This window comes from Naegleria gruberi, assembly GCF_000004985.1.
Source record: "Naegleria gruberi genomic scaffold NAEGRscaffold_26, whole genome shotgun sequence".
NCBI lineage: Eukaryota > Heterolobosea > Eutetramitea > Acrasida > Naegleriidae > Naegleria > Naegleria gruberi.
The window spans coordinates 10716-31801 of record NW_003163301.1 but is presented as its reverse complement, the minus strand read 5'-3'; the positions used below and the strand labels follow the sequence as shown (position 1 = coordinate 31801).

General features: G+C 33.3%; 9 protein-coding genes across 9 annotated transcripts in view; 6 read left to right on the top strand and 3 right to left on the bottom strand.

Moving 5' to 3' along the window:
- Window positions 1-1472: 1472 nt before the first annotated feature.
- Window positions 1473-2336, top strand: NAEGRDRAFT_49311 (uncharacterized protein; the record flags this gene model as incomplete). Its single annotated transcript, XM_002676742.1, has 1 exon — window positions 1473-2336. One exon carries the CDS (start codon window positions 1473-1475, stop codon window positions 2334-2336), a length of 864 nt encoding a protein of 287 aa, XP_002676788.1.
- A 99-nt stretch (window positions 2337-2435) lies between these two features.
- On the bottom strand, window positions 2436-3191 carry NAEGRDRAFT_67930 (uncharacterized protein; the record flags this gene model as incomplete). The annotated part of the gene is made up of 1 exon (XM_002676637.1): window positions 2436-3191. The coding sequence occupies one exon, from the start codon at window positions 3189-3191 to the stop codon at window positions 2436-2438; it is 756 nt and encodes a 251-aa protein (XP_002676683.1).
- A 460-nt stretch (window positions 3192-3651) lies between these two features.
- On the bottom strand, window positions 3652-4065 carry NAEGRDRAFT_67929 (uncharacterized protein; the record flags this gene model as incomplete). The annotated part of the gene is made up of 1 exon (XM_002676636.1): window positions 3652-4065. One exon carries the CDS (start codon window positions 4063-4065, stop codon window positions 3652-3654), a length of 414 nt encoding a protein of 137 aa, XP_002676682.1.
- A 345-nt stretch (window positions 4066-4410) lies between these two features.
- NAEGRDRAFT_67928 (uncharacterized protein) lies at window positions 4411-6396 on the top strand (the record flags this gene model as incomplete). The annotated part of the gene is made up of 1 exon (XM_002676741.1): window positions 4411-6396. The coding sequence occupies one exon, from the start codon at window positions 4411-4413 to the stop codon at window positions 6394-6396; it is 1986 nt and encodes a 661-aa protein (XP_002676787.1).
- A 1409-nt stretch (window positions 6397-7805) lies between these two features.
- Window positions 7806-10969, top strand: NAEGRDRAFT_79880 (uncharacterized protein; the record flags this gene model as incomplete). Its single annotated transcript, XM_002676740.1, has 1 exon — window positions 7806-10969. One exon carries the CDS (start codon window positions 7806-7808, stop codon window positions 10938-10940), a length of 3135 nt encoding a protein of 1044 aa, XP_002676786.1. The 3' UTR covers window positions 10941-10969.
- A 328-nt stretch (window positions 10970-11297) lies between these two features.
- NAEGRDRAFT_67926 (uncharacterized protein) lies at window positions 11298-11723 on the top strand (the record flags this gene model as incomplete). The annotated part of the gene is made up of 1 exon (XM_002676739.1): window positions 11298-11723. One exon carries the CDS (start codon window positions 11298-11300, stop codon window positions 11721-11723), a length of 426 nt encoding a protein of 141 aa, XP_002676785.1.
- An 883-nt stretch (window positions 11724-12606) lies between these two features.
- NAEGRDRAFT_49309 (Ras_like_GTPase domain-containing protein) lies at window positions 12607-13704 on the bottom strand (the record flags this gene model as incomplete). The annotated part of the gene is made up of 1 exon (XM_002676635.1): window positions 12607-13704. One exon carries the CDS (start codon window positions 13702-13704, stop codon window positions 12607-12609), a length of 1098 nt encoding a protein of 365 aa, XP_002676681.1.
- A 394-nt stretch (window positions 13705-14098) lies between these two features.
- NAEGRDRAFT_49308 (uncharacterized protein) lies at window positions 14099-20602 on the top strand (the record flags this gene model as incomplete). Its single annotated transcript, XM_002676738.1, has 1 exon — window positions 14099-20602. One exon carries the CDS (start codon window positions 14099-14101, stop codon window positions 20600-20602), a length of 6504 nt encoding a protein of 2167 aa, XP_002676784.1.
- Window positions 20603-20816: 214 nt separating this feature from the next.
- The window catches only part of NAEGRDRAFT_55286 (uncharacterized protein), a gene marked incomplete at its 5' end in the record, with an annotated part of 1012 nt that continues 742 nt past the window's right edge, over window positions 20817-21086 (top strand). Inside the window, one exon of the mRNA XM_002676737.1 lies at window positions 20817-21085. Coding sequence (XP_002676783.1) covers window positions 20817-21085 — 269 coding nt within the window. The remainder of the gene's footprint in view (window position 21086) is intronic.

Here is a 21086-nt window from a genome sequence, read left to right as displayed (position 1 = left end):
AACAAAGAAAAGAAGCATTCAAAATTGCAGTTAACAACCTCAAACTCAACACTCCCTATAGATATGCATTTAAAAAAGAAAGGAACTCAAGTTCAGTGTTTGATGTTGAATCCGTCCCAGATAATGTGTTTGAACATTTCAACAAAATGTTCAATACTGATCTAGGATCTACCAAACTAAACCTACAAAACTATCAATCCATAGATTCCCTTAATGGGTTCAAAATCCCACCTGCCTGTGTAAGTTCTCTCTCCAATATTATTGGAAAGATGAAACATACAATGCCCGGATGGGACAAAATCCCAATGTTGGTATTTAAGAGCATGAATGATGAGGCATTAGACATAGTCTGCCAAGCTTTCAACAAGATCCTTGTGGATGGAAATCCCATTCCGTCCTCTTGGAAAGAGGGGTTATTACTTCCCTTACCTAAAACCAATTGCCCTAAACGTCTATCAGATTTTAGACCTATAGTAGTTCTACCAATTATTTACAGAATTTTTTCTTCGTACGTCAATTACCACCTCATGGAAAGGGTGGAAAAGGATAATTTAATTCATCCAGCCCAAAGAGGCTTCAGAAGACTAGCATCCACGACAGACCAGCTCGTGATAGTGAAATCAGTCGTTGCCAACTACAGGCACAAAAAGAAACCTTTATTTATGTGCACCCTTGATATTAAAAATGCATATGGCAGCGTTGTCCATAGCAAACTGAAAGAAATCTTGAAATATCAAGGTTTCAATCAATCAGTATGCGATTTAATCATGAATATGATTAGTGAACATTCTGTGAAAGTGTTTGCTAATGGTTCCACATCACCGGCGTTTGATGCTACTTTTGGAGTCCCACAAGGAGACCCATTGAGTCCACTTGTGTTCAATATTTATTTCAATGCCATCACGAGTATCGTTGATGGCTTTAAAGGAGTCTCTCTATTAGGAGACAAAATTGTAATGTTGTTGTATGCAGATGACATCATTGTCCTTTCAGAATCATCCAACGAAATGACAAACATCCTCCACAAACTCAACTCAACTGCCAACCAATTAGGCATGCACTTTGCTACTCATAAATGCAAAGTATTTGGTGTCACTGCATCTGGTAAAAAGTCTACCGCCAAAGTATTCCTTAATAACGTCAATATCAACAACCCTAAAGATACCCTCGAATATCTTGGTTCCAGACTTCTTAATAACCTGAAATGGTCGCCCTCTCAAGATAAATTGATAGATAAGATTAACTCCCGACTTAATAATTTCAGACCCAGACATCTCAGACTCAATACAGTTAGAACTGTATTGTTATCAAAGGTACTTTCCGTACCCAGATACCTCTCCAGTGTAGATGCTGTCTCTCAATCCACTTTACAGAGTTTAGAAACTAAAATTAGTGTAACAATTAAATCCAAAATAGGATGCAACCTCAAACTATCCAAGGCTATCATCTATGGTGATGTACAGCAAGGAGGAATGGGGCTGATGTCTCCTGTAGACATCTCTAGCGTTGAGAGAATGGCAGCTGTATGCAGATTTGTTAATTCTACATCTCCCTTAACCAGAAATATAGCTAGAAACATGATGAAACAACCCAACAATGATGCAACAGATTCTTTATGGAAACAAACTAGTATTACTATGAAAGAATTGAATTTATACTTCAAATCCACCGAAAGTGGATGGGTGTTGTGCCACCGCAATAGTCACAAACCTGTCCAAAACATCAGACAACTCGTTCTAAACAATGAACGTAAAAAAAAAGAAATAACAATAATGGGCCAACTTGACAACGAGTTCAACTGGCACCACTGTGTGTTGTCTCTTTGGAGAAACCACCAACTCTCGTACTACCAACAACGTCTACTATTTTACAACCTACACCATGCCATATATCTAGGCATTAATAGTGAATGTGACATATGTCACAAGGAAGAAACCTGGACCCATGTCTTCCAATCCTGTCCAAAATGCTTACCTGAAAAGCAAGAACTATATGCCACTTGGGACGATATCTCTCATAAATACAACCTAAGCAAGATCCGTTTCCCACCTGAATCTTCCATTCCAAATTGCCTTAACATTGAATATGACGGTCGATGCACAAAGCATAATTGGTCCATTTGGGCCAATCACAAACGACTCCCCAAGGCTGTGGCCCTAGATATCTACAAAGCTCTCGCAGTATATGTTAGTAACTGCTACAAAAATTCATCATGGTACAATCGTCCCACCGACTCCTTCATCAAAAACAAAAAATACACTTCTGCTTACCAAAGGCAACAGCTGTCCCAACCACTTAGCCCGAACCAAACTCGTCCAAACACTGAACAGAACTAGATGGTTGAACAGCTAGTCTCTAAGGTCGTTATGATAAAAGAGACTATAATAAAATTACAATTTATTATTTCTTCAATATATATTTATTGAGAAATAATGTTAAGGTTGAAAGTTGAAATTGTGAACTTTGATGAAACCTGAAATTCGTTTACAATCTTGAATAAAGTTGTGAGGATTAAGTAAATGATTGTGGTAAATAAAGTCAATTTCCTTACTTGGGGAGGAAACTTCCTTGATTTTGAGAAATTCATGATATTTGTGAATGGTTTCCAATAAAATTCGTTCATCTTGCAATAATTTCTCTCCAACTTGAGAAAGCTCAAAAATATGTTCTCTCAGAAATTCAATTCCATTGAAAGCTTTTTTGAAAGTTGACGATGAATTCCACTTCATTTTCTTTCCCACAGTAAGTGAGTCAATTAAATTATTATAAAAATCGGCTCTGTAATTTTTTGGATAAAATTTGGAAGGCATTTCAATGGAACTATTTCTAGTTTCTAATAATCTTGAAATTGTAACATTTGGTGTTGGAGTAGTGATGGTGTTTGTGTAGAATGAATCCAATAGTAGGAGATGAAGTCCAATTAATACATCCTTTCCAAGTGAATAATCGTAAAGTGGATGCTTTCTAGTGATGAATCGATCTGCCTTGGTTCTCATGTTATCCAAATAGAAAGCAATAGTGTTGGCCTGATTATCATTAGTTACCAATGGAGAGAGCTCGGCAGTAATTTCTTTGAGTAATAGCAAGTAATTTTTCAATTCTGTTCGGAAATTAATTGAAAATCCTAATGGTCTATTTGGAAAATCAATAGGAATGGCAATAATCTCCAAAATATCATTATCACTTGCCATTTTTACAATTCCAGTAATCTCTGCAACATCCTTAATTATATATGTGTTAGTAATCACTATATTCTTTGAAATATTTGATAATCTCTTGTAGAGAATATGATTTTCTGAAAGATTGAAAAATTGTAATGGATTCAATTTCAATAAAGAAAATAATTTGTTAGAATCATTAAAAATAATTTTTCTAATATGCTCCTCACAAATTTCCAAATGATAAATGCCACTCGAAATGTAAATCTCAATCCAAGTCATATTTCTATAAATTGCTTTCAAATTGTCAATTGAAAGGTTAGAATAACCAATGGATTTTCTAATTCTTTTAATCACGACACGTGACACAAAATCCTCATCAAATAATATCAAATTAATCCAATCTTTACAAGTTCTCAAACACGATTCAACAATTGTTTTCGTATCCAAAAATTCAAATACACTAATCATTACATGATTTGTGTAAAATTCCTTATTTCGTCCCATTTGATAATGACGATTTATCAACACACGAATCAGACACCACCACCAACTTTTGTCCAACATTAATCTCAACCTCTTTCCGAATTGTTTCCAAATCATAATACAAATAATCAATTTTTACACTCTTTACAGGAAATTTCACAAATCTCCTACAAACAAAATACATCTCCAAAGGTATCAGTGTATACTGATGTATCGGAAAAGACATTCCAATTACAAACTTGGTCAATTCCTTCTTTACATTTGTTTCATCATTGGTATCTCCATTCAAGGCAAAGAAATTATCGGAAAGTATCTTTTTCAATAGAACACCTTCATTATATTTAACTTGGTTTTTCTGTTGCTCGTGTTTGTGTTGTTGATGGACAAAGTCCAAGTCGTAACCTGCTGATGTGCATGGCATTTTTTGATTTTCAAATATTAGATAATATAAATACAGGAATACTTGGTAAATTAAACATTTGATGATGTTTAATATTTATTTAAATAATAATATAATCAAAGTCATGTTGAGATACATGAACCTTTTCCTAGCTCTATAAGTTGGAAAATTGATTAGAGAAAGTTCTCCTACTATTGACCATTCCGAACATTGAAAGTTTTCCAGCAGTGATGATGAATTTAACTTTTCAAAAAAATTAAATTACTAATATTGATAAACACTATTATAATAATGATGAAAAACAAAATCGGAGTGATTGGAATTGATGTATTTTGATGAACTACATCCAAATAACATAACAAAAAAATGCCGTGCAGATGTGATGTTGATTTCTCTACTTACAAATATTACCCATCGAGTAAGATCTTGGAAATGGATGTTCAGAATGGTCTTGCTTTGATTCTCGGATTGCATCATGAAAATACCTCTGTGATGGCTGGCAGTGAGGAAATTGTGCAAGCCATGCAAATGAAAGAGAGATTGGGAGTTTATAAGAGTATTGCAGATAATCAAGAATTATTGAGAAGAGTATTCTTGTTAAATAGCTTAGGAGCAAATCCACTTCAGATGAGTTTTATTCCTCGTCTTGATGATAATTTCCATCCGAGATATTTTGATAATTCTAGAGGAGCTGTTACTAACGTAGATCAGTGTCAGCAAGCAATTACGGTCAATAATGGACTGAGTAGAAATGATCAACTATTGCTCGATAATGCAAAGAATGAGACTGAAAGAAGTTCAGTGTTATATGGTAAATTTGGAAAAATGACCATTAACTTGAATTCCATCATTAATGGAGTTGGTGGTCTTAATGGTCTCTCCACTCCATTTGATTCTCCAGAGTATGAAAATGATATTCCTAAGGCTGAAAGAGATGCATACTTTCACCAGCTTTTGATTAGCTCATTAATTAACAATTTCACTGTACCCTGTTCGAAATTACCAAAGGATACTCTTCAAAGTCCTTCCACACAAAGAGGTTGTAAATTATTGGAGAATAAGGACGTAATTGCAACCATATTTGAGTTTATTGACACTTTGACCTTGGTCAACACTGTAGCATCAGTTTGTCCTCTTTTCCATGAACTGCTCATTTATGATCAAGAAACAGGAGATCAAATTTATGGAGGAAGAATTTTTAATTTTTGTAAATTGCATAATTTGAAAGTAGAATATCAAGATATTTTACAATTCAAGGAATTCCATCATTGCAACTCTTGGCTAGAGTTTTACTTGTTGAGTGGAATGATTTTTTTAGAAAATTTCAAACAAGAGATATCTCAAGTTTTTGAGTTATCCCAAAAAACTAGTGGCGATTTTCGATTTATTGGGTATCAAATGCTATACTTGATTTTGGATCCAAAAATACTGGTAACCAATGAAGCTATACTACAATTGATCAATCAAAAAAGAAAGAAAATTATTGCAATTGGATCTGCTTCTATGTATGCAACTGTTACCAACAAGATTGAAAACCTCTCTTCCCCTGAATCTGTAATTCGTTCTATTGTTTCTGCTCCACTGATTAGTTGTAATAGAAGCGAGTTTTCTGTTAATTTCGAAAAAGGAATTCCAATATATTTGGAATATTTGAGTGTATTAGCTACTAAGTTGAAAAACATTAATCTCCTTCATAGTTTGGATCCACGCTCAATGAGAGAATTGCAATATGTAATTGAAAAAATGGCAGAGAAAGCAAAATACTTTATTGAACAATCCTTAAATCATTCTTTCGATATAGTTTCGGACGATGTTATGTTGGGGCTACATTTTGTTTTGTTGGATAACTATTACAATACGTTTTCGTCCATTGAAAATATTCCTCACCTTGATTTTACCAAATTATTGAAAAATAGAATTAACCCTCAGTCTAATCATAGAATATGCAAATTCCCTAACGACTTGTCAACTGACTTCTTTGCCTTATTAATAAGTGCGAATATTATTATTCCTTCCAGTCATCAATCAGATCCAAATAGCATATTCAGGTCAAATCCATTTGAAAACATTTCATGGGAAAAGACAATCATGAATGTTCAATCCTTCATAAGGGAACATATTATTGAACTTTCTACTGCTTCCTTTTCCAACAGCTCTGTAACGAAATATGTTGAATTTTTAAGGGATTGGCAAGACGAAAGACCTACACAACAAGTGGATCTATTATATCACTTCCACATGCTCCATTGCATTCAATATTATCAAGATGTTATGAGTATTGCACAAGGTCTAAAGTTCCACAGACTTTTCGAACCAGAGGTAAATGCCAGTCCATTTTTTTTGGACCTTTGAATAAACTTATTCTTCCTGAAAAATAAATGATAAATCACTTGGAAATTTAGCTAATAAATTCCTAAATTTGGTTGGGTCTTCGTTTCTTGTTACAAGTATGAGTCCAATATCATCAGTTGAGGCTATCTGAATATTAAAGTTTGCTCTATTCGAAAGATATTTCTTTCTGTCAATGTAAGAGAGATAATTTTCCAACTCAATCTTGACAATAGTCAACGAACTATCCTTTTCCACATAAATATCGCCAGTGGTAGAGAGGGCCATCATTCTTCTTCTCAACGCTATCGAATCAAAGCAAACTCCATTTAAAAGAGGTATCGTTGCATGATCATCTAAAGCAACCAGTTGTCCACTCTCTTGTAATCCAAATAAATAACTAACCATCTTGTATTTGCTTTGATTTAACCCAATATCAAAAGCTTTCCCATCTCTAGTTGTAAAGAATAATTGTGACCTTCTAAAGAAAAGATTAGTAAATTCAGTGAATTGAAATTGTGCTAAAAGCATTCTGTGTAAGTAGTTGTTATGATTAGATATACCTTCTATCATCCCAGTAAAATAGAGATATTTAGTATTCAAATTATCCACTGTTAGAATTGCTACTTTAGTGCTGGTACATTTCACATCCAAAACTGTTTCGTTTTGTGGTGGAAACGATAGCTCCATGTTTGAATCTGAATCAAAATAAAATACTCTATTCAAATTACAGAATAAATTCTGAACAATATTCATTTTCGAACCTTGTGCACAAGCATTATTTCTATTACATCCTGAAGAATACATGGCAAATTGTCCACTTTCCTTCACTAAACAATATGTAAAGGCATCTCCACAATAAATATCACAAATATTCTCCAATATAACTTTTTCCAATTGCTGCTCACAACCAACCTTTCCATTCATTAATTGTGAATATTCATTTGAACCATTTCCATAAGCTGTTCCATTATTCAACAAGAAAAACAAATGTTGTCTTCCACCAACAATCTTCCGAATACCAATCCTCTCAATTTCCATCCTAATCACCTCTGATTCAAACAAAAAAGGCTTTAATTTGTTCAAACTCCTTCCAATATTCGGATCATGTTTATAAATATTTGTTGATGAAGAAATTCGCACCGTTCCCAGCAATAACAAGTAAAATGACGAAGCCGAGTGATAATGCTTTTTCGGAGGAGTATTTGTTGGTGGCTGATGATGAGGGAAGAGTTTGAGCATTTTTTTTAATTTAAAATTAATTTAATTTTAAATTACATTTTTGGCGCCAAGTAAAAAAACAAAGAAGTTTTTTTGTAATCTATTTCCATCTTTCTAGTTAAGAGGTGTTATGCTTATCTTATGTCTCAAATCATCAAAAACGAAATTCAAAAAAAACGCCAGCTGTCAGTGATCTGCCAATCTCATTGACAATGAAGGGTCCATCAACAATATTATTCTTGTTTGTTTTCTTCTTCGTACAACATTTTTCTTCTTCACATCAACAAGTTACACCATCAAATTTAAATAGTAATAATTTAAACATACCACAGAGGACATTTAAGAATATTAACACCGACAATTTATTCTTCAAAACTGTTCATTTACTTCCGCATAGTCATTGGGATGTTGGTTGGTTGAAAACTAAACAAGATTACTATCAAGAAGATGTAAAGCCAATTATTCGTGCGGTTCTTAAAGCTCTTTCGCAAGATTCGAATAGAAAATTTACTTTCGTCGAAATGAGTTTTATTGAATATTTCTTTCTACATGATGCCTCCAAAAAAGAACGTCAACAATTTATCAAATTATTGAAAAATTCACAGATAGAATTAAGTTTAGCAGGAATGACAATGTCAGACGAAGCTTCGAATACCTATTCGTCTATTATTCACACATTGACAAGAGGTCATCAATTTGTGAATGAATATTTAAACGAAAGAGAGTTTAATTTCCTTCCTACGAATGCCTTTCGTATCGATCCTTTTGGAAGTACTTCAACCATGACCAGACTTTATAAGGAAAGTGGACTAATTGACCAAATTGTAATGAGAACTCCACATTCATTGCAACAGAAATTGAGATATGAAAAGAAGTTAGCCTTCTTCTGGAAACAGACTGATGGCACAGTTTCCTATTCACAAATTTTGGATTATCAATATTGCATATCTCTATTCTTTGACGATTCTAGTCAATTTAGTATTGCACCACCAGAGATTTCAGCTCAGATGCTACATGAACAGATTGTAAAGTATTCGCTTGGATTTAGAAATGTCAGTGAGTCAAGAAAGTGGAAAGAAAATGGGGAATTCGTTGAGGAGATTAGAATGGGAAGTCAAGATATTCTAATTCCTGCTGGTTGTGATTTTACTTTCATGGATGCTTCTATTAGGTTTAGAAGGATAGAGAATGCGATGCAATATATCAATGAAAATCCTCAAATATATCCTTACAAGGTTAAATTTTCAACTTTGGGAGAATTTTTCAAAGAAAGTAAACCAAAGGAATGGAAAGATCATTATGCTCAATTGAAAAATCCAAAGAATTTGAAATTCTCTCCAATATTTGATAGAGAGTTCATGCCTTATTCAGATAATGATGAATCTTTCTGGACTGGATTCTTCACTTCCTATCCAATTTTGAAACAGTCAATTAGAAAAGGAGAAGCTCAGTACAGAAATGTAAAAACACTTCTTGCATTGAGTGCTCCTTTGAGAAATTATTCAATTGGTGAGGATTTGAAAATCCTTGATGAACTTTCTGTGACCATTGCTGATTTGACTCATCACGATGCAATTACAGGAACATCGAGGAGTTTTGTAAATGTGGAGTATTTGAGATTGTTGGAGAATGCTGTGAACAAGTCAATGATTGTTGCTTCGCATTCACTTTCGTATTTAATGAAGACTAATGATTTGAGTAATGTGAAATGTTCTGTCGAAGAGGTGATTGGAAACATGAAGGGAAGTTTGGTTGTTTTTAATAGCTTGGCTTGGAAATTAACGAATTATGTTATTGAGATATCAGGTGTTGTCACTAGTCAAGTTGAAAGACTTTGCTTTTTTGACAAGAATAGAAACAGATTGTCAACTCAATACGTACCATCCTTGAATAAGAAAGAAGCTTATGATATTCACGTTTTAATTCCAATAATTCCTCCACTTGGATATACAACCATTTCGGTTGAAAGTTGTACAGTGTCTTTGAATTCAATTTCAGCCTTTGACAATTTTACTTCCAACAATTCCAAAACTTCTGTTTCATTCTGTGAGACTGGAAAGGGCACCACATTGTGTTCCTACACAAAGAATTCTCAAAACTATGAATTTTCACATCACTTGATGAGATATTTTGGATTTAAGACAACTAGTTTTGAAGAACAAAACAGTGGAGCCTATATTTTCCGTCCTCAAAGTCCAACTCCTGAATTATTGGAACAAGAAGAATCTTCGAGAAAGCTCCGAGTTCACTCTATGCAAGATTCGAATATGCAAATTTTCACACAAGTGGAGCAACGAATTAATAATTATGCAACCACATTTGTTAGGTTATACAATCCAGAAATTGCTTCATCACAAGGCTTTGATCTGGAATACCTTTTCAAAGTTGGAGAGCTTCCAGAGAATGAGGAAATTATTGTAAGATTCAATGCTTCCAGTTTCATCACTTCTAATGGAGAGTTCTATTGTGATAAGAATGGATTGGAAACTAGTAAATTCAGATCTAGAAAGAGTCCACAAAGTTCCTACTTGCCAATAGTTTACAATTGTTTCATCAGAGATAGACACCGACAAACAAGAGTCACCTTCTTTGTTTCAGAAACTCATGGAGCTGCAAGTCTTCACAATGGAGAATTTGAAATCATGTTGCACAGAAGAACCAATCATGATGATAATAGAGGTGTTGCAGAAAATCTGAGAGATGCTTCGACTGTCGTAGTAAATGTGAAAGTGAGAATAGATCAAGATCGATCCTGGGATGAAGAAAATGTGAGAAGAGGAATTCTACATGCAAGAGAATCTCTCACCAATCATTTTAAACCTTTGATTGTGCCAATAGTTGCTGATAAGTTAGGAGAAGGAAACTTGGAATTTAGTGGAATAGCTCAAGAATCAAAATGTATTCACTTGTCAAATTTTGAAATGAGAAAGTACAAGTCTTCCAAACCTCATCTATTGCTTCAGCTTCAACATTTAGGATTAACCAATTGTGAAATCAAGAATGAGGAATATCCTGTCAATTTAGAGAAAATGTTCAGTAATGGATTGTTGAGAGGATCTTCATTGAATGAAACAAACTTGTCTGGTTCAAGACAACTCTCCAATATTATTTCAGATTCATCTAGCGTATATCTCGCTCCCTATTCATTCAGAACTTTCATAGTTGAACCAACAAAACAGTACGGCTCCTTACTACCAGATAAAGAGTATGATGGAAGGGTTGAACAAAAGGAGGATTCATTCTGGGACAAGCTCTATCTCACCCTTAAAATCTTATTCAGCATCATTCTATTATCATTCCTGCCAATAATATGGGTTGTGTTTCACATAACAAATCAGCAGCCATAACTACAATAAACTCGAATTATTTGCATGTTTGAATGGGTCAGTTATTGTGGAAGCTGTTCCTTATATCGTTTCGTTTATGTTTCTAATTGCCAATATGAGAAGTTTACAACTTGGTGAAATGGATCAATATGGTCTAATATTTGACTTGCTGTCACCATATAAGATTTCAAGACTGATTAGGTATTGGAATGTTGATTGAAGACCGTTTCGTTCCCAATCTTGTTTTGTCCAAACAGAAAAAATTCAACGTTCTTCACAATGGTTCTCTTCAAGGTTTCGAATATATTATTAATTATTTTCGGTGCCTTTCTCATTCTCTCTCACTTTGCCACCATGGTTGCATGGTTTGTCTACGGAATGCTCCCTTACGGAGTCTTCAATATTTTCCTTCTCTTTGCTGATATTTTCATCGTGTTGGTGGGAATTTTAGGAATATTACTTTCTATTGGAAAGGTGGCGAACGAGAAATTGTGGTCTCTCTTCCATGGAGGAGCCAGTCTCTTTGGTGTGCCAGCCATTTGCTTTATGCTCTTCCTTCAATGGACCACTGAATTCTCAGCCCATAACATCTTCATCTTCCTCCTCACTATCGGATCCACAACTGTAACAACAACAACACAGGCTCAAGCATTGACTTATATTAATCCAAGTTTTGCTGTAATTTTCAATCTAGTCTTGTTGGGTCTTGCTGTTTTCAATGGATTTACTGCTGTTGGGCATTTGAAGGAAATTATGCCTGAAGTGTTTGGTTCATCATCAAAGAGTTCGGGAGCAAATGTTTAAAATAAATATTAATATATGTTTGCTTCGGATGATGAGGTTGGCTATGTTTTAAAGATGTTGGTGTAAAATAATTCCATTAATATTTTGTTGTTTGTCGAGATTTGTTGATACTCATCAAAATATGATGTGAATTGAAGAAAAATTATGATGATTTTGTTGGAGTAAAAGATTTGGATGATTTTTTTGTTTTAAAAAAAACGAGATAAAAAATATTCAGCAAACAATTCTATGCAGGCATGATGGTTCTCGGAGTGGGTTTACGTGATGAAAGCACCAAACTTTCACATCATCATCTCAACATCATCTAAATAGTAGTAATAATAGTAGTTTTTATTGGTGGATTATCATCATGAAATTGGAATTTATTTTTCATGATGGGAAATTACAAGCTGGTGTTGTCATCATCCTATCATTCACCAACATCATCATAATTGTTTTTCATCAATATTATAATAGTATTTGTGGAAATTAATTTTTAGTAATTTTATTTTGATGAAATATCAAAATTTTCACTAAATTCATCATCACTGTTGGATCTACTGAACAAGTTGGAAAACTGTCAATGTAGTATTGTTCGGAATGGTCAATAGTAGGTATGGGAATTTCTCTTAGCAATTTTGGTCAAGTTATGATAGAGATAGGTACATGTAAATTTTGCAAAAGTACATGGACCATAACTAAACATGTACTTCACCAACTCTAATCATGTCTTAATACTACTATTTAAATAGATAATAAACATCATATTGATTATCATATTTTCATTATTTTGTCAATTTACCAAGTTCCGATATTTCATCAGTCAGTGGATTCATAGCCCAATTTCAAATCAAACAACAATAAAACAACAATTCATATTGTTTAACTTCAATAATAAATACAATTACAATTTATTATTCGTAAAAAACAATATCAATGCAGAATATAATATCACACTATGTGCCATTTGAATATCTATTGTATCCATTTCAACATATAGAGTTCCCTTCATCTTTTTCAAAGCAAATTCACGAGCTGTTTTACTACAATTCTCATCCTCCAAAAGATCTTTCTTATTTCCAATCAATATTGTTTCACATTCTGTTTTCATCATTTTCAAATATTCTTCTACTTTTGGAAATGAACTTGTGAAATAAGTTCCAAAATCAAACATGAAGATTTGCAAATTAATCTTTGCACTATAAAGAGAAATTGTTTCAGCTTTCATTATTCCTGTAATTTCCCACATTTTCAAAACAACTTTCTCTTTCAACTTGTACGAAAGTTCAGTATATGTTGGAAATCCACTTGCAATAGTTCTATCAGTACCTGGTCTATTCCTCAAAATACAATTGTCTATTAAAGATGACTTTCCAACAGCTGAATCACCAAGCATAATACACTTAAACGATTGTTCTCTTTCTTTTGAACTAGCAACAACAGTTGATTTTTCTTGAGAATTTTCTTTTTTAAAAAGTGAAGTGAATTTGCTAAATATTGAAGTTTTGCTTTGATTTGTTTCCATACGTTCTTTTGGTTCAGCACCTTTGAAATATGTAAAAAACTGACAAGTCACTTCGAATTCAGACATCAATTCATGATCATCAGCCAGAACTGAACTGAAATCCTTATCTTTCGGCTTGATATCTGAATTCGCATCAGCAATTTTGCACAATTCCTTATTTGCTTTCACTAATGTCTTTGCCAATTCAAAAACATGTTCTCTCATAATTTTTCTGATAATTATTCTTCCAAACTTGTTGGTAAATATTTGGGAATATTCATTGAATCCGTTCAATTGCAAAGTTTTAATTTCTTCCAGAGTTTCATCTGTGGCCAACAGCGAAATTTCTTGAAGAAAATTGATGGAAAGACTAGGAAAGGCAGCCTCCCGAAATTGTTTGCAAACATTTGAAGCACAAAATAACAATTCGACAAGTGGCAAATAGGCAAGAATAGTTTCGATTATTTCAAGTGGAAGAATCTCTACAATATGCTGCATTTTTTTCCAACATAAATGAACGAATCAAAATCGCTTATTTTCACAAAAGGAAGTCATCAACACACATTCTAATACCCGTTTCGAATAGCAATTTTTTAACACTTTACAACAATGCAAGATATTTTCATCAACTCTGCAATTGGGCAGATCCACCAATAACATCTATTGTAAAAGTAAATCTCGATGCGCATCTATTGCCATATTTGAATATTTAAAAATCCTATTGGTCCTTCCAGCCCACAATGTCATTACGATCTTTCAATGTTGTGCATGAAACGTAAAATGTTAAAACCAAATGCACAGAATATTGGTTGCTTGAAAGGCTTGATGACTATTCGAAAGGGGTGTGATCCGTATGTCGCAATGAAAGCGTGGTTACGATTAGCACAAAAAAATGACGAAACATGTTGGTGTGAGGAGTTTAGTATTGTTGTTTCTAATAGTTGTGAATTTGTGTTTCGTATTGTCGATTCAACCTTCGTATACTGTGAAACATATTAGTTTGGTAGGGTTTAATCAACCTGAAGGAATTGCTTTGGGAAATAGTGGTGAAATTTACGTTTCAGATACGAAAAATCATTTAGTAAAACGAATAGATTCGAATAGTGGGGCAATAACAATTGTGGCTGGAACTGGAGCTTTTGGATCTGATACTAATACGAATGCAACATCTGCCAAGCTTTATTCTCCCAGTGGTTTAGCTGTCACAATTGATGGCAAATTATTGATTGCTGACACTTCGAATCATGCTATTAGAGAAGTCAGCAATGGAATAATTAGGACAATAGCTGGAACGGTTGGAATATCTGGTACTACCAAAGATAATGTTAATGCCACATCCACTAACATTTTCAGTCCAAAATATATTTCCACACTTTCGAATGGTGACATTTACTTTAGTGAATTTCTTAAAATTAGAAAAGTTTCATCGGGAATAATTACAACACAGCCAATAGCAGCCACTCAACCAAATGGATTAGCAGTCTTTTCCTCAACTGAAATGTTTATATCCGAAACTGACTTGCATAGACTATCCAGGAATGTATCTGGTACTTCTACAACCATAGGAGGTGTAACTGCAGATTATATTGATGGAAACACAACAATTGCAAAATTTAATTCACCAACTGGTGTTGCTTATGGACCTAGTAAGGAAATTTACATTGCCGACAAAATGAATCATGTCATTCGTATGATTGAATTTGTTGGAATGAGTGGAACTGTTTCTGTGATATCAGGTATTGCAAAATCTTCAGGAAATGATACTTTGAGATTGAATAGTCCTGTTGATGTTGCTGTCAATTCACAGAAGGAAGTTTTTATTCTTGATAGTGGAAATAATAGAATTAGAAAGTTGACACCTTATTGTAATTCGACATATTTCTATAATGTAACATTGAATGAGTGTATTCCTGTTTGTTTTGGAGTGGTTCAGGGTCAAGCAGATGTTTGTTCAGGTAGAGGATCTTGTTTTACACCTGACAATTGCACATGTTTTAATAATACTTTGTGGGGAGGAGAAAATTGTCAATTTCCAATGTGTAAGAACATTCTAGCAAGTAATTCATCTGTTTGTTCAGGAAGAGGAGCATGTATTGGCACAAATAATTGCACATGTCAAAATTCCTGGGGAGGTCAATATTGTGACATTCCAAAATGTGCAAACATTTTAGCAAATGGCAATGGAGTTTGTTCTGGAAGGGGTTCATGCATTGATGCAAATGTTTGTAATTGCACAAATCCACAACAGTATGGAGGACCTAATTGTGAATTTCCAAAATGTTCGAATATTTTAGCAAATAATAATCAAGTTTGCAATTCGAATGGTCAATGTATTGCTCCAAATAATTGTTCATGTGAAGATGGATATAGTGGAAGAGACTGTGAACAATATTCATGTTATGGAGTGTTAAAGAATTCTACACTTGTTTGTTCTGGAAAGGGAGTTTGCAGTTCATTGAATAATTGTACTTGTCAGACAGGATTTTATGGAACTAATTGTCAATACTATAATTGTTTTGGAGTAAGGAATGATCTGAAAAATGTTTGCTCCTCAGTTGGTAATTGTTCAAACGTTGACACTTGCAACTGTACCAAAAATTATTATGGACGTAATTGTGAAATTTATGATTGTTATGGAAAGGCTGTTAATTCATCCAATGTTTGTTCTTCCAGAGGTGTTTGCTCTTCAATTGATAACTGCACTTGTTCACAAGGATATTATGGTAAGGAATGCGAAAAGTTTGATTGCTTTGGTGTGAGTTCACTCAACTCAACTGTTTGTTCAAGTTCAGGAAATTGTACTCAGTTCAATAAGTGTGGATGTAAATCAGAATTTTATGGATCGAATTGTGAATTGTTTGATTGTTTTGGAAAGTCAAGATTGAATGCAAGTGTCTGTTCTTCTGTTGGTTCTTGTATTTCTCCAAATATTTGTTCTTGTCAATTAGGATACTCTGGATCAAATTGTGAGACATTCAATTGCTCTAGAGCTGGAAATCAGACAGTTTGTAAGAATGGAAATCAATGTTCTGCCACTACTGGACGTTGTTTGTGCTCATATGAATGGGGAGGAGATAAATGTGACAAGGTGAAATGTTATTCCATTACATTTGACAATGCCACTGTTTGTTCAGGTCATGGAGTTTGTTCAGGATACAATAATTGTACATGTAATAAGGATTATTATGGATTTGACTGTTCACTCATCAAATGCTATGGAATTCTTTCAAATAATGCAAGTGTGTGTTCAGGAAAAGGAATCTGTCTAAGAACAAATCAATGCAACTGTCAAAATGGATCTTCAGGCAATGAATGTCAATACAGTGAATGTTATGGAAAGATACAAACAGATCCAAATGTTTGTTCAAGTAAGGGTCAATGTGTTTCTCCAAATAATTGCAAATGTGCAAAGGATTATGTTGGAAAGGAGTGCGAATTAATTAGTGTTAATTTGGATATTGAAAATGCATTAATTTATTCATATTCTGATGTTCTGAATACCTATTTGAATGATTCTGTGATTGATGGCTGCGACAAGATAATTGAAAAGAATGAGATTGCTAAGCTTGGACAAGTTGAGTTGACCAAATGTCAATGGAGAAGAAATAATTTTAAACTCTTTTTGGGATATGAACACTCTATTACGAACGGTTCTATTATTAAGGCCCAGTTTGGTTTCTCAATTAGAGTTGACTTGTCAGAGACAGGTGCATCATTCCCAGCAATTATGGATTTACCTGAATTCATTCCATCATCCCAAGATTTAATAATTAGGTCAGTCATTCCCTCAACCTATCATCATTTCAAGAGAATATCTCAATACTGGACTTCACCAACCAGTTCTGTTAATTCATGGTTGAATAATTACTCAAACAAGACAGTAATTAGAATTCCTTACAGTTCAATTTTGACAGGTATTAACACATTTGATATTTCACTGAAAAGTTCAAATGATATGAATTCTATTTCTTCAATTTCAAAAACTATCAAGTTAGGTGAATCATCACTTCCTTCATTTAACATTTTGACTTCAAGAGAAGAGAATTGCGTTGGAAAGAATGATTGTTTATTTGAAATACAATCAATTAGTGTGAATAGTTCACTTTCGTTTGAATTATTTGGTGGTATTAGATCAGAATTATTGAATAAGCAGCTGTTTAGAATTATTACAAATAGTACATCATCATCCAATTTGAAAGTAACTTCTACTCAAACTAACACTCAATCAACAGTACAAATCAGTTATCCTTTTTCAATTCCAACCAAAATTCCGACAATTGATTTTAGATTAACAAATGTCAATAGAACTTATTCCTTGAGCTTGAACAAATTAACTATTGGCTTAGAAAGTGATGATTCATTTGTCAAGTCCTTATCACCTACTTCTTATTCTTGGTATTGTTACAGAACTAGTTCGGACAAGTCAACTATCATTGCACAAAATTTATGTAATGCTCAAAATTTAAATCAATTACAAGTAGATTTTAACAGTATGGGATTATCAGTAGGAATGTTTATGATTGGTGTTAATGTTACCATTTCAGAAAATGTTTACTCATACTTTGGTTTTATTGAACTTGTGAATTCAGATATTTCAGCACCGAAAATAACACCAGATTACATTCCAACTATTTATCCATCTGGCAGTTCTTTAAGTTTACATTGTATTGTTGAATCTGACAGTGCAGTTGTGGAATATGGATGGAAATTGGCTTCAGGAAAATTGAGAAATGCTATTCCAAGTCTTGGATCATTTACAAGTTTCAAACCTCTTATTGAAAACTCATTTGAAATTTATTTGAATATTGATTCAACATATTTGATAGAAGGAGAATGGTATGAATTTGAATTGACTGTTAAAAATTCAGTTGGATCATCAAAATTATCTCTTTCCACAAGAATTGATTTTAAACCAAGATTTACTTGTTCAGTTGACAATTTAAAGAATTCAGATAACACTGCTTATGAGAGTTTAATTGCAATTAATTGTATTAATCTCCCACAAGACAGAGTATCCTCTATTGTTATGGAAATAGACACTCCACAATATGAAAGGTTATTCATTATTTCGAATACTTTGAAAAAGACAATTGTAACCTCATTTCCATTTTATGATGGTAATTTAATATTAAGAGTCAAAATGGTGAATGAGTTTGGATCAATCAGTGAATTTACAAGGAATTTAACAATGAACTTACCAGAAAGAATTTCATGGTATTCCAATAATTTAGTTTCAAGAATTGATTATGTAAGAGATGAATTAACAATTCTAAAACAATCCAAGCCACTCACTATTGACACAATTAACTCACTGAATGCTTTGCTATCTTTGATTATTCAAAATGGTTCATTAACTCAAGTGAGTGAAAACATTCTTACTTTGAATGGTGGTACAATTAACAAATTTGTTTCACTGCTTGTTGACATGTTGGTAATGATGAAAGATATTCCTTCACTAACCTATCAAGTTGATGAAAAGGTTGTTCAATTAATTATTCCTTCACTTTCGAATATTTTCAAATTATTGAATAACGTTTCTAATATTTCAACAAGTTCAGAATTGGAATGGTGGTTAAATTGGATATTTACATCAATGAGCAATGCAGGACAATACTATTCTACAAGTATTTTCAAAACTCTTTTGGATTCAAATCATTTTGAGGAAATTGCTAATTTGAAAACTCTGCTTTCCAATATTTATTCTAATAACGCAACAAAGCAAAGTGAAATGGCAAGATATCATTTCGAATATTACAAACTTACCAGACAGTCATCATCTGATGGATCTATTTTCAGTCAAGTGTTACCTCTTGTAAATCAATTCAATTCCAAAACATTTGACATTTCTAAAAATGGAATCAATGTCAAAATATCATTCCCAAATGATTTTTCAACACAAATTCAAACTGTAGGGTACAATTCTATAATATTCTATGCATTAACCATGATTAATAATGATACTGACAATGGAAATATAATGAGTAATAGACCTTCTTTGGAATTATCCATTTTTAACAAGGATAGTAATTTGGTTAAGGTTGATAACTTGATTAATCCAATCATTTTCAAATTTGAAGGTTTATCAACAAGTAACAAAACCTCTATCAATGCATCATGTGTTTACCTTGACTCTTCCAATAATTGGTCTCAATCAGGAATCAAAACATTCCTTTCTATTACCAAACGAGTGGGTGATTTGATGTATTTTGATTTAGAATGTCAAGTATCTCATTTAAGTTTGTTCACCATCCAAGAGTTACCATATATTAATTCAATAATTATTCCACCAAATCCACCACCAACTAGCCAATCCAGTGATCTGAGACAAATTGATAATACTCAACAAGGCACAAATGATGGAGCAATAGCAGCAGCTGTTATTGTTCCGATTCTGGGTATTTTAATTATAGTTACCATTATCGTTATTGTTGTGTTGATTATTGTATGGATGATGAGAAAGAAAAAAGCAGCAGATTCTTCAACAAGTGTAGCTAATGTGAAAAGTGGAGATATTGAGCTATTCTATGATAACTTGCCATCCCAAGCCAAATATGTCAAACCAACAAGTGCATACAGTTTCAAATTAGACAGTGCCTATATTAGTGAGGTTTTCAATCCTCATTTGAGATATACCAATATTGCAAGAATAGGAAGTGGAAGAACATTTAAGGTAATTGATACAGTCAAAACATATCCAAAAACCATTAAGATTGTCAATTACAAATCAGAGGATGACTTGAACAAATTCCTAAAAGAAGCAGTGCATCTTATGAATACCAACAATCCTCATATCTCTAAAATTAATGAAATGTTTATTAGTACAGAAGATCCAAAGCTTTTTATTGATATGGATTACTTTGAAATGGGAGATTTCTCAAAGCTGACCAATAGAAATTTCAATCTATCAGAAAACTTAATCAAACAATTAATTTACCAATTATGTTTAGCCTTGGAATTTGCTCATTGTACCGAGAAAAGTATTCACGGCAACATCAAAACATCCAATTTACTGATCAAGAGTTTGACTACTGATGCTATTGAAAGTGTTATCACAGATTTTGGACTGAATTGTTTTGAGAATAATATTGATCCAATATTTGCATCTCCTGAAATGGTTTCTGGTTACAAATATTATTTCAACACTGACATATTCAGTTTAGGAGTAGTTTTATATCAAATAATGACAAAGGACGTTGTAACTTCAATTTCTGAACTGTATGGACATAAAGATCAGAAAGAGGTTGTTCAAGTATTGCGGAAAACACTTGGAGAAAGATATTCTGAACAAGTGATTGAGTTGGTATTGAGTATGCTTGAGAAGGATAATTTAACTAGACCACAAGCACAAGATATTCTTTCAAATCCAATGCTTTCAGAATTTAAAAAGAGAAAATAAAAAACGAATTGCAAGAAATACCTACTCAATCACAGTATCTCTAATAAGGTTTTTGAAGTCAAGTGACTAGTTGACCTTCATGTTTTGTAAACAAGTCATTCACCCATCAACCCAACTTGAACAAATCATTGAACCTGTCATCACACAATTATTATTTAACTCACATTCCGATGACTTGACAAAATTCACAAACAAAAAAAACAAATAATTAAACATGTCCTTCTGTGAAGACGTTCAAGCCCTCGTTGTTGACAACGGTTCTGGTATGTGTAAAGCTGGTTTTGCTGGTGATGATGCTCCAAGAGCTGTCTTCCCTTCAATTATTGGTAGACCAAAGCAAAAATCAATTATGGTTGGTATGGGTAACAAGGATGCCTATGTTGGTGATGAAGCTCAATCAAAGAGAGGTATCTTGACTTTGAAGTATCCAATTGAACACGGTATTGTTACCAATTGGGATGATATGAAAAGATCTGGCATCACC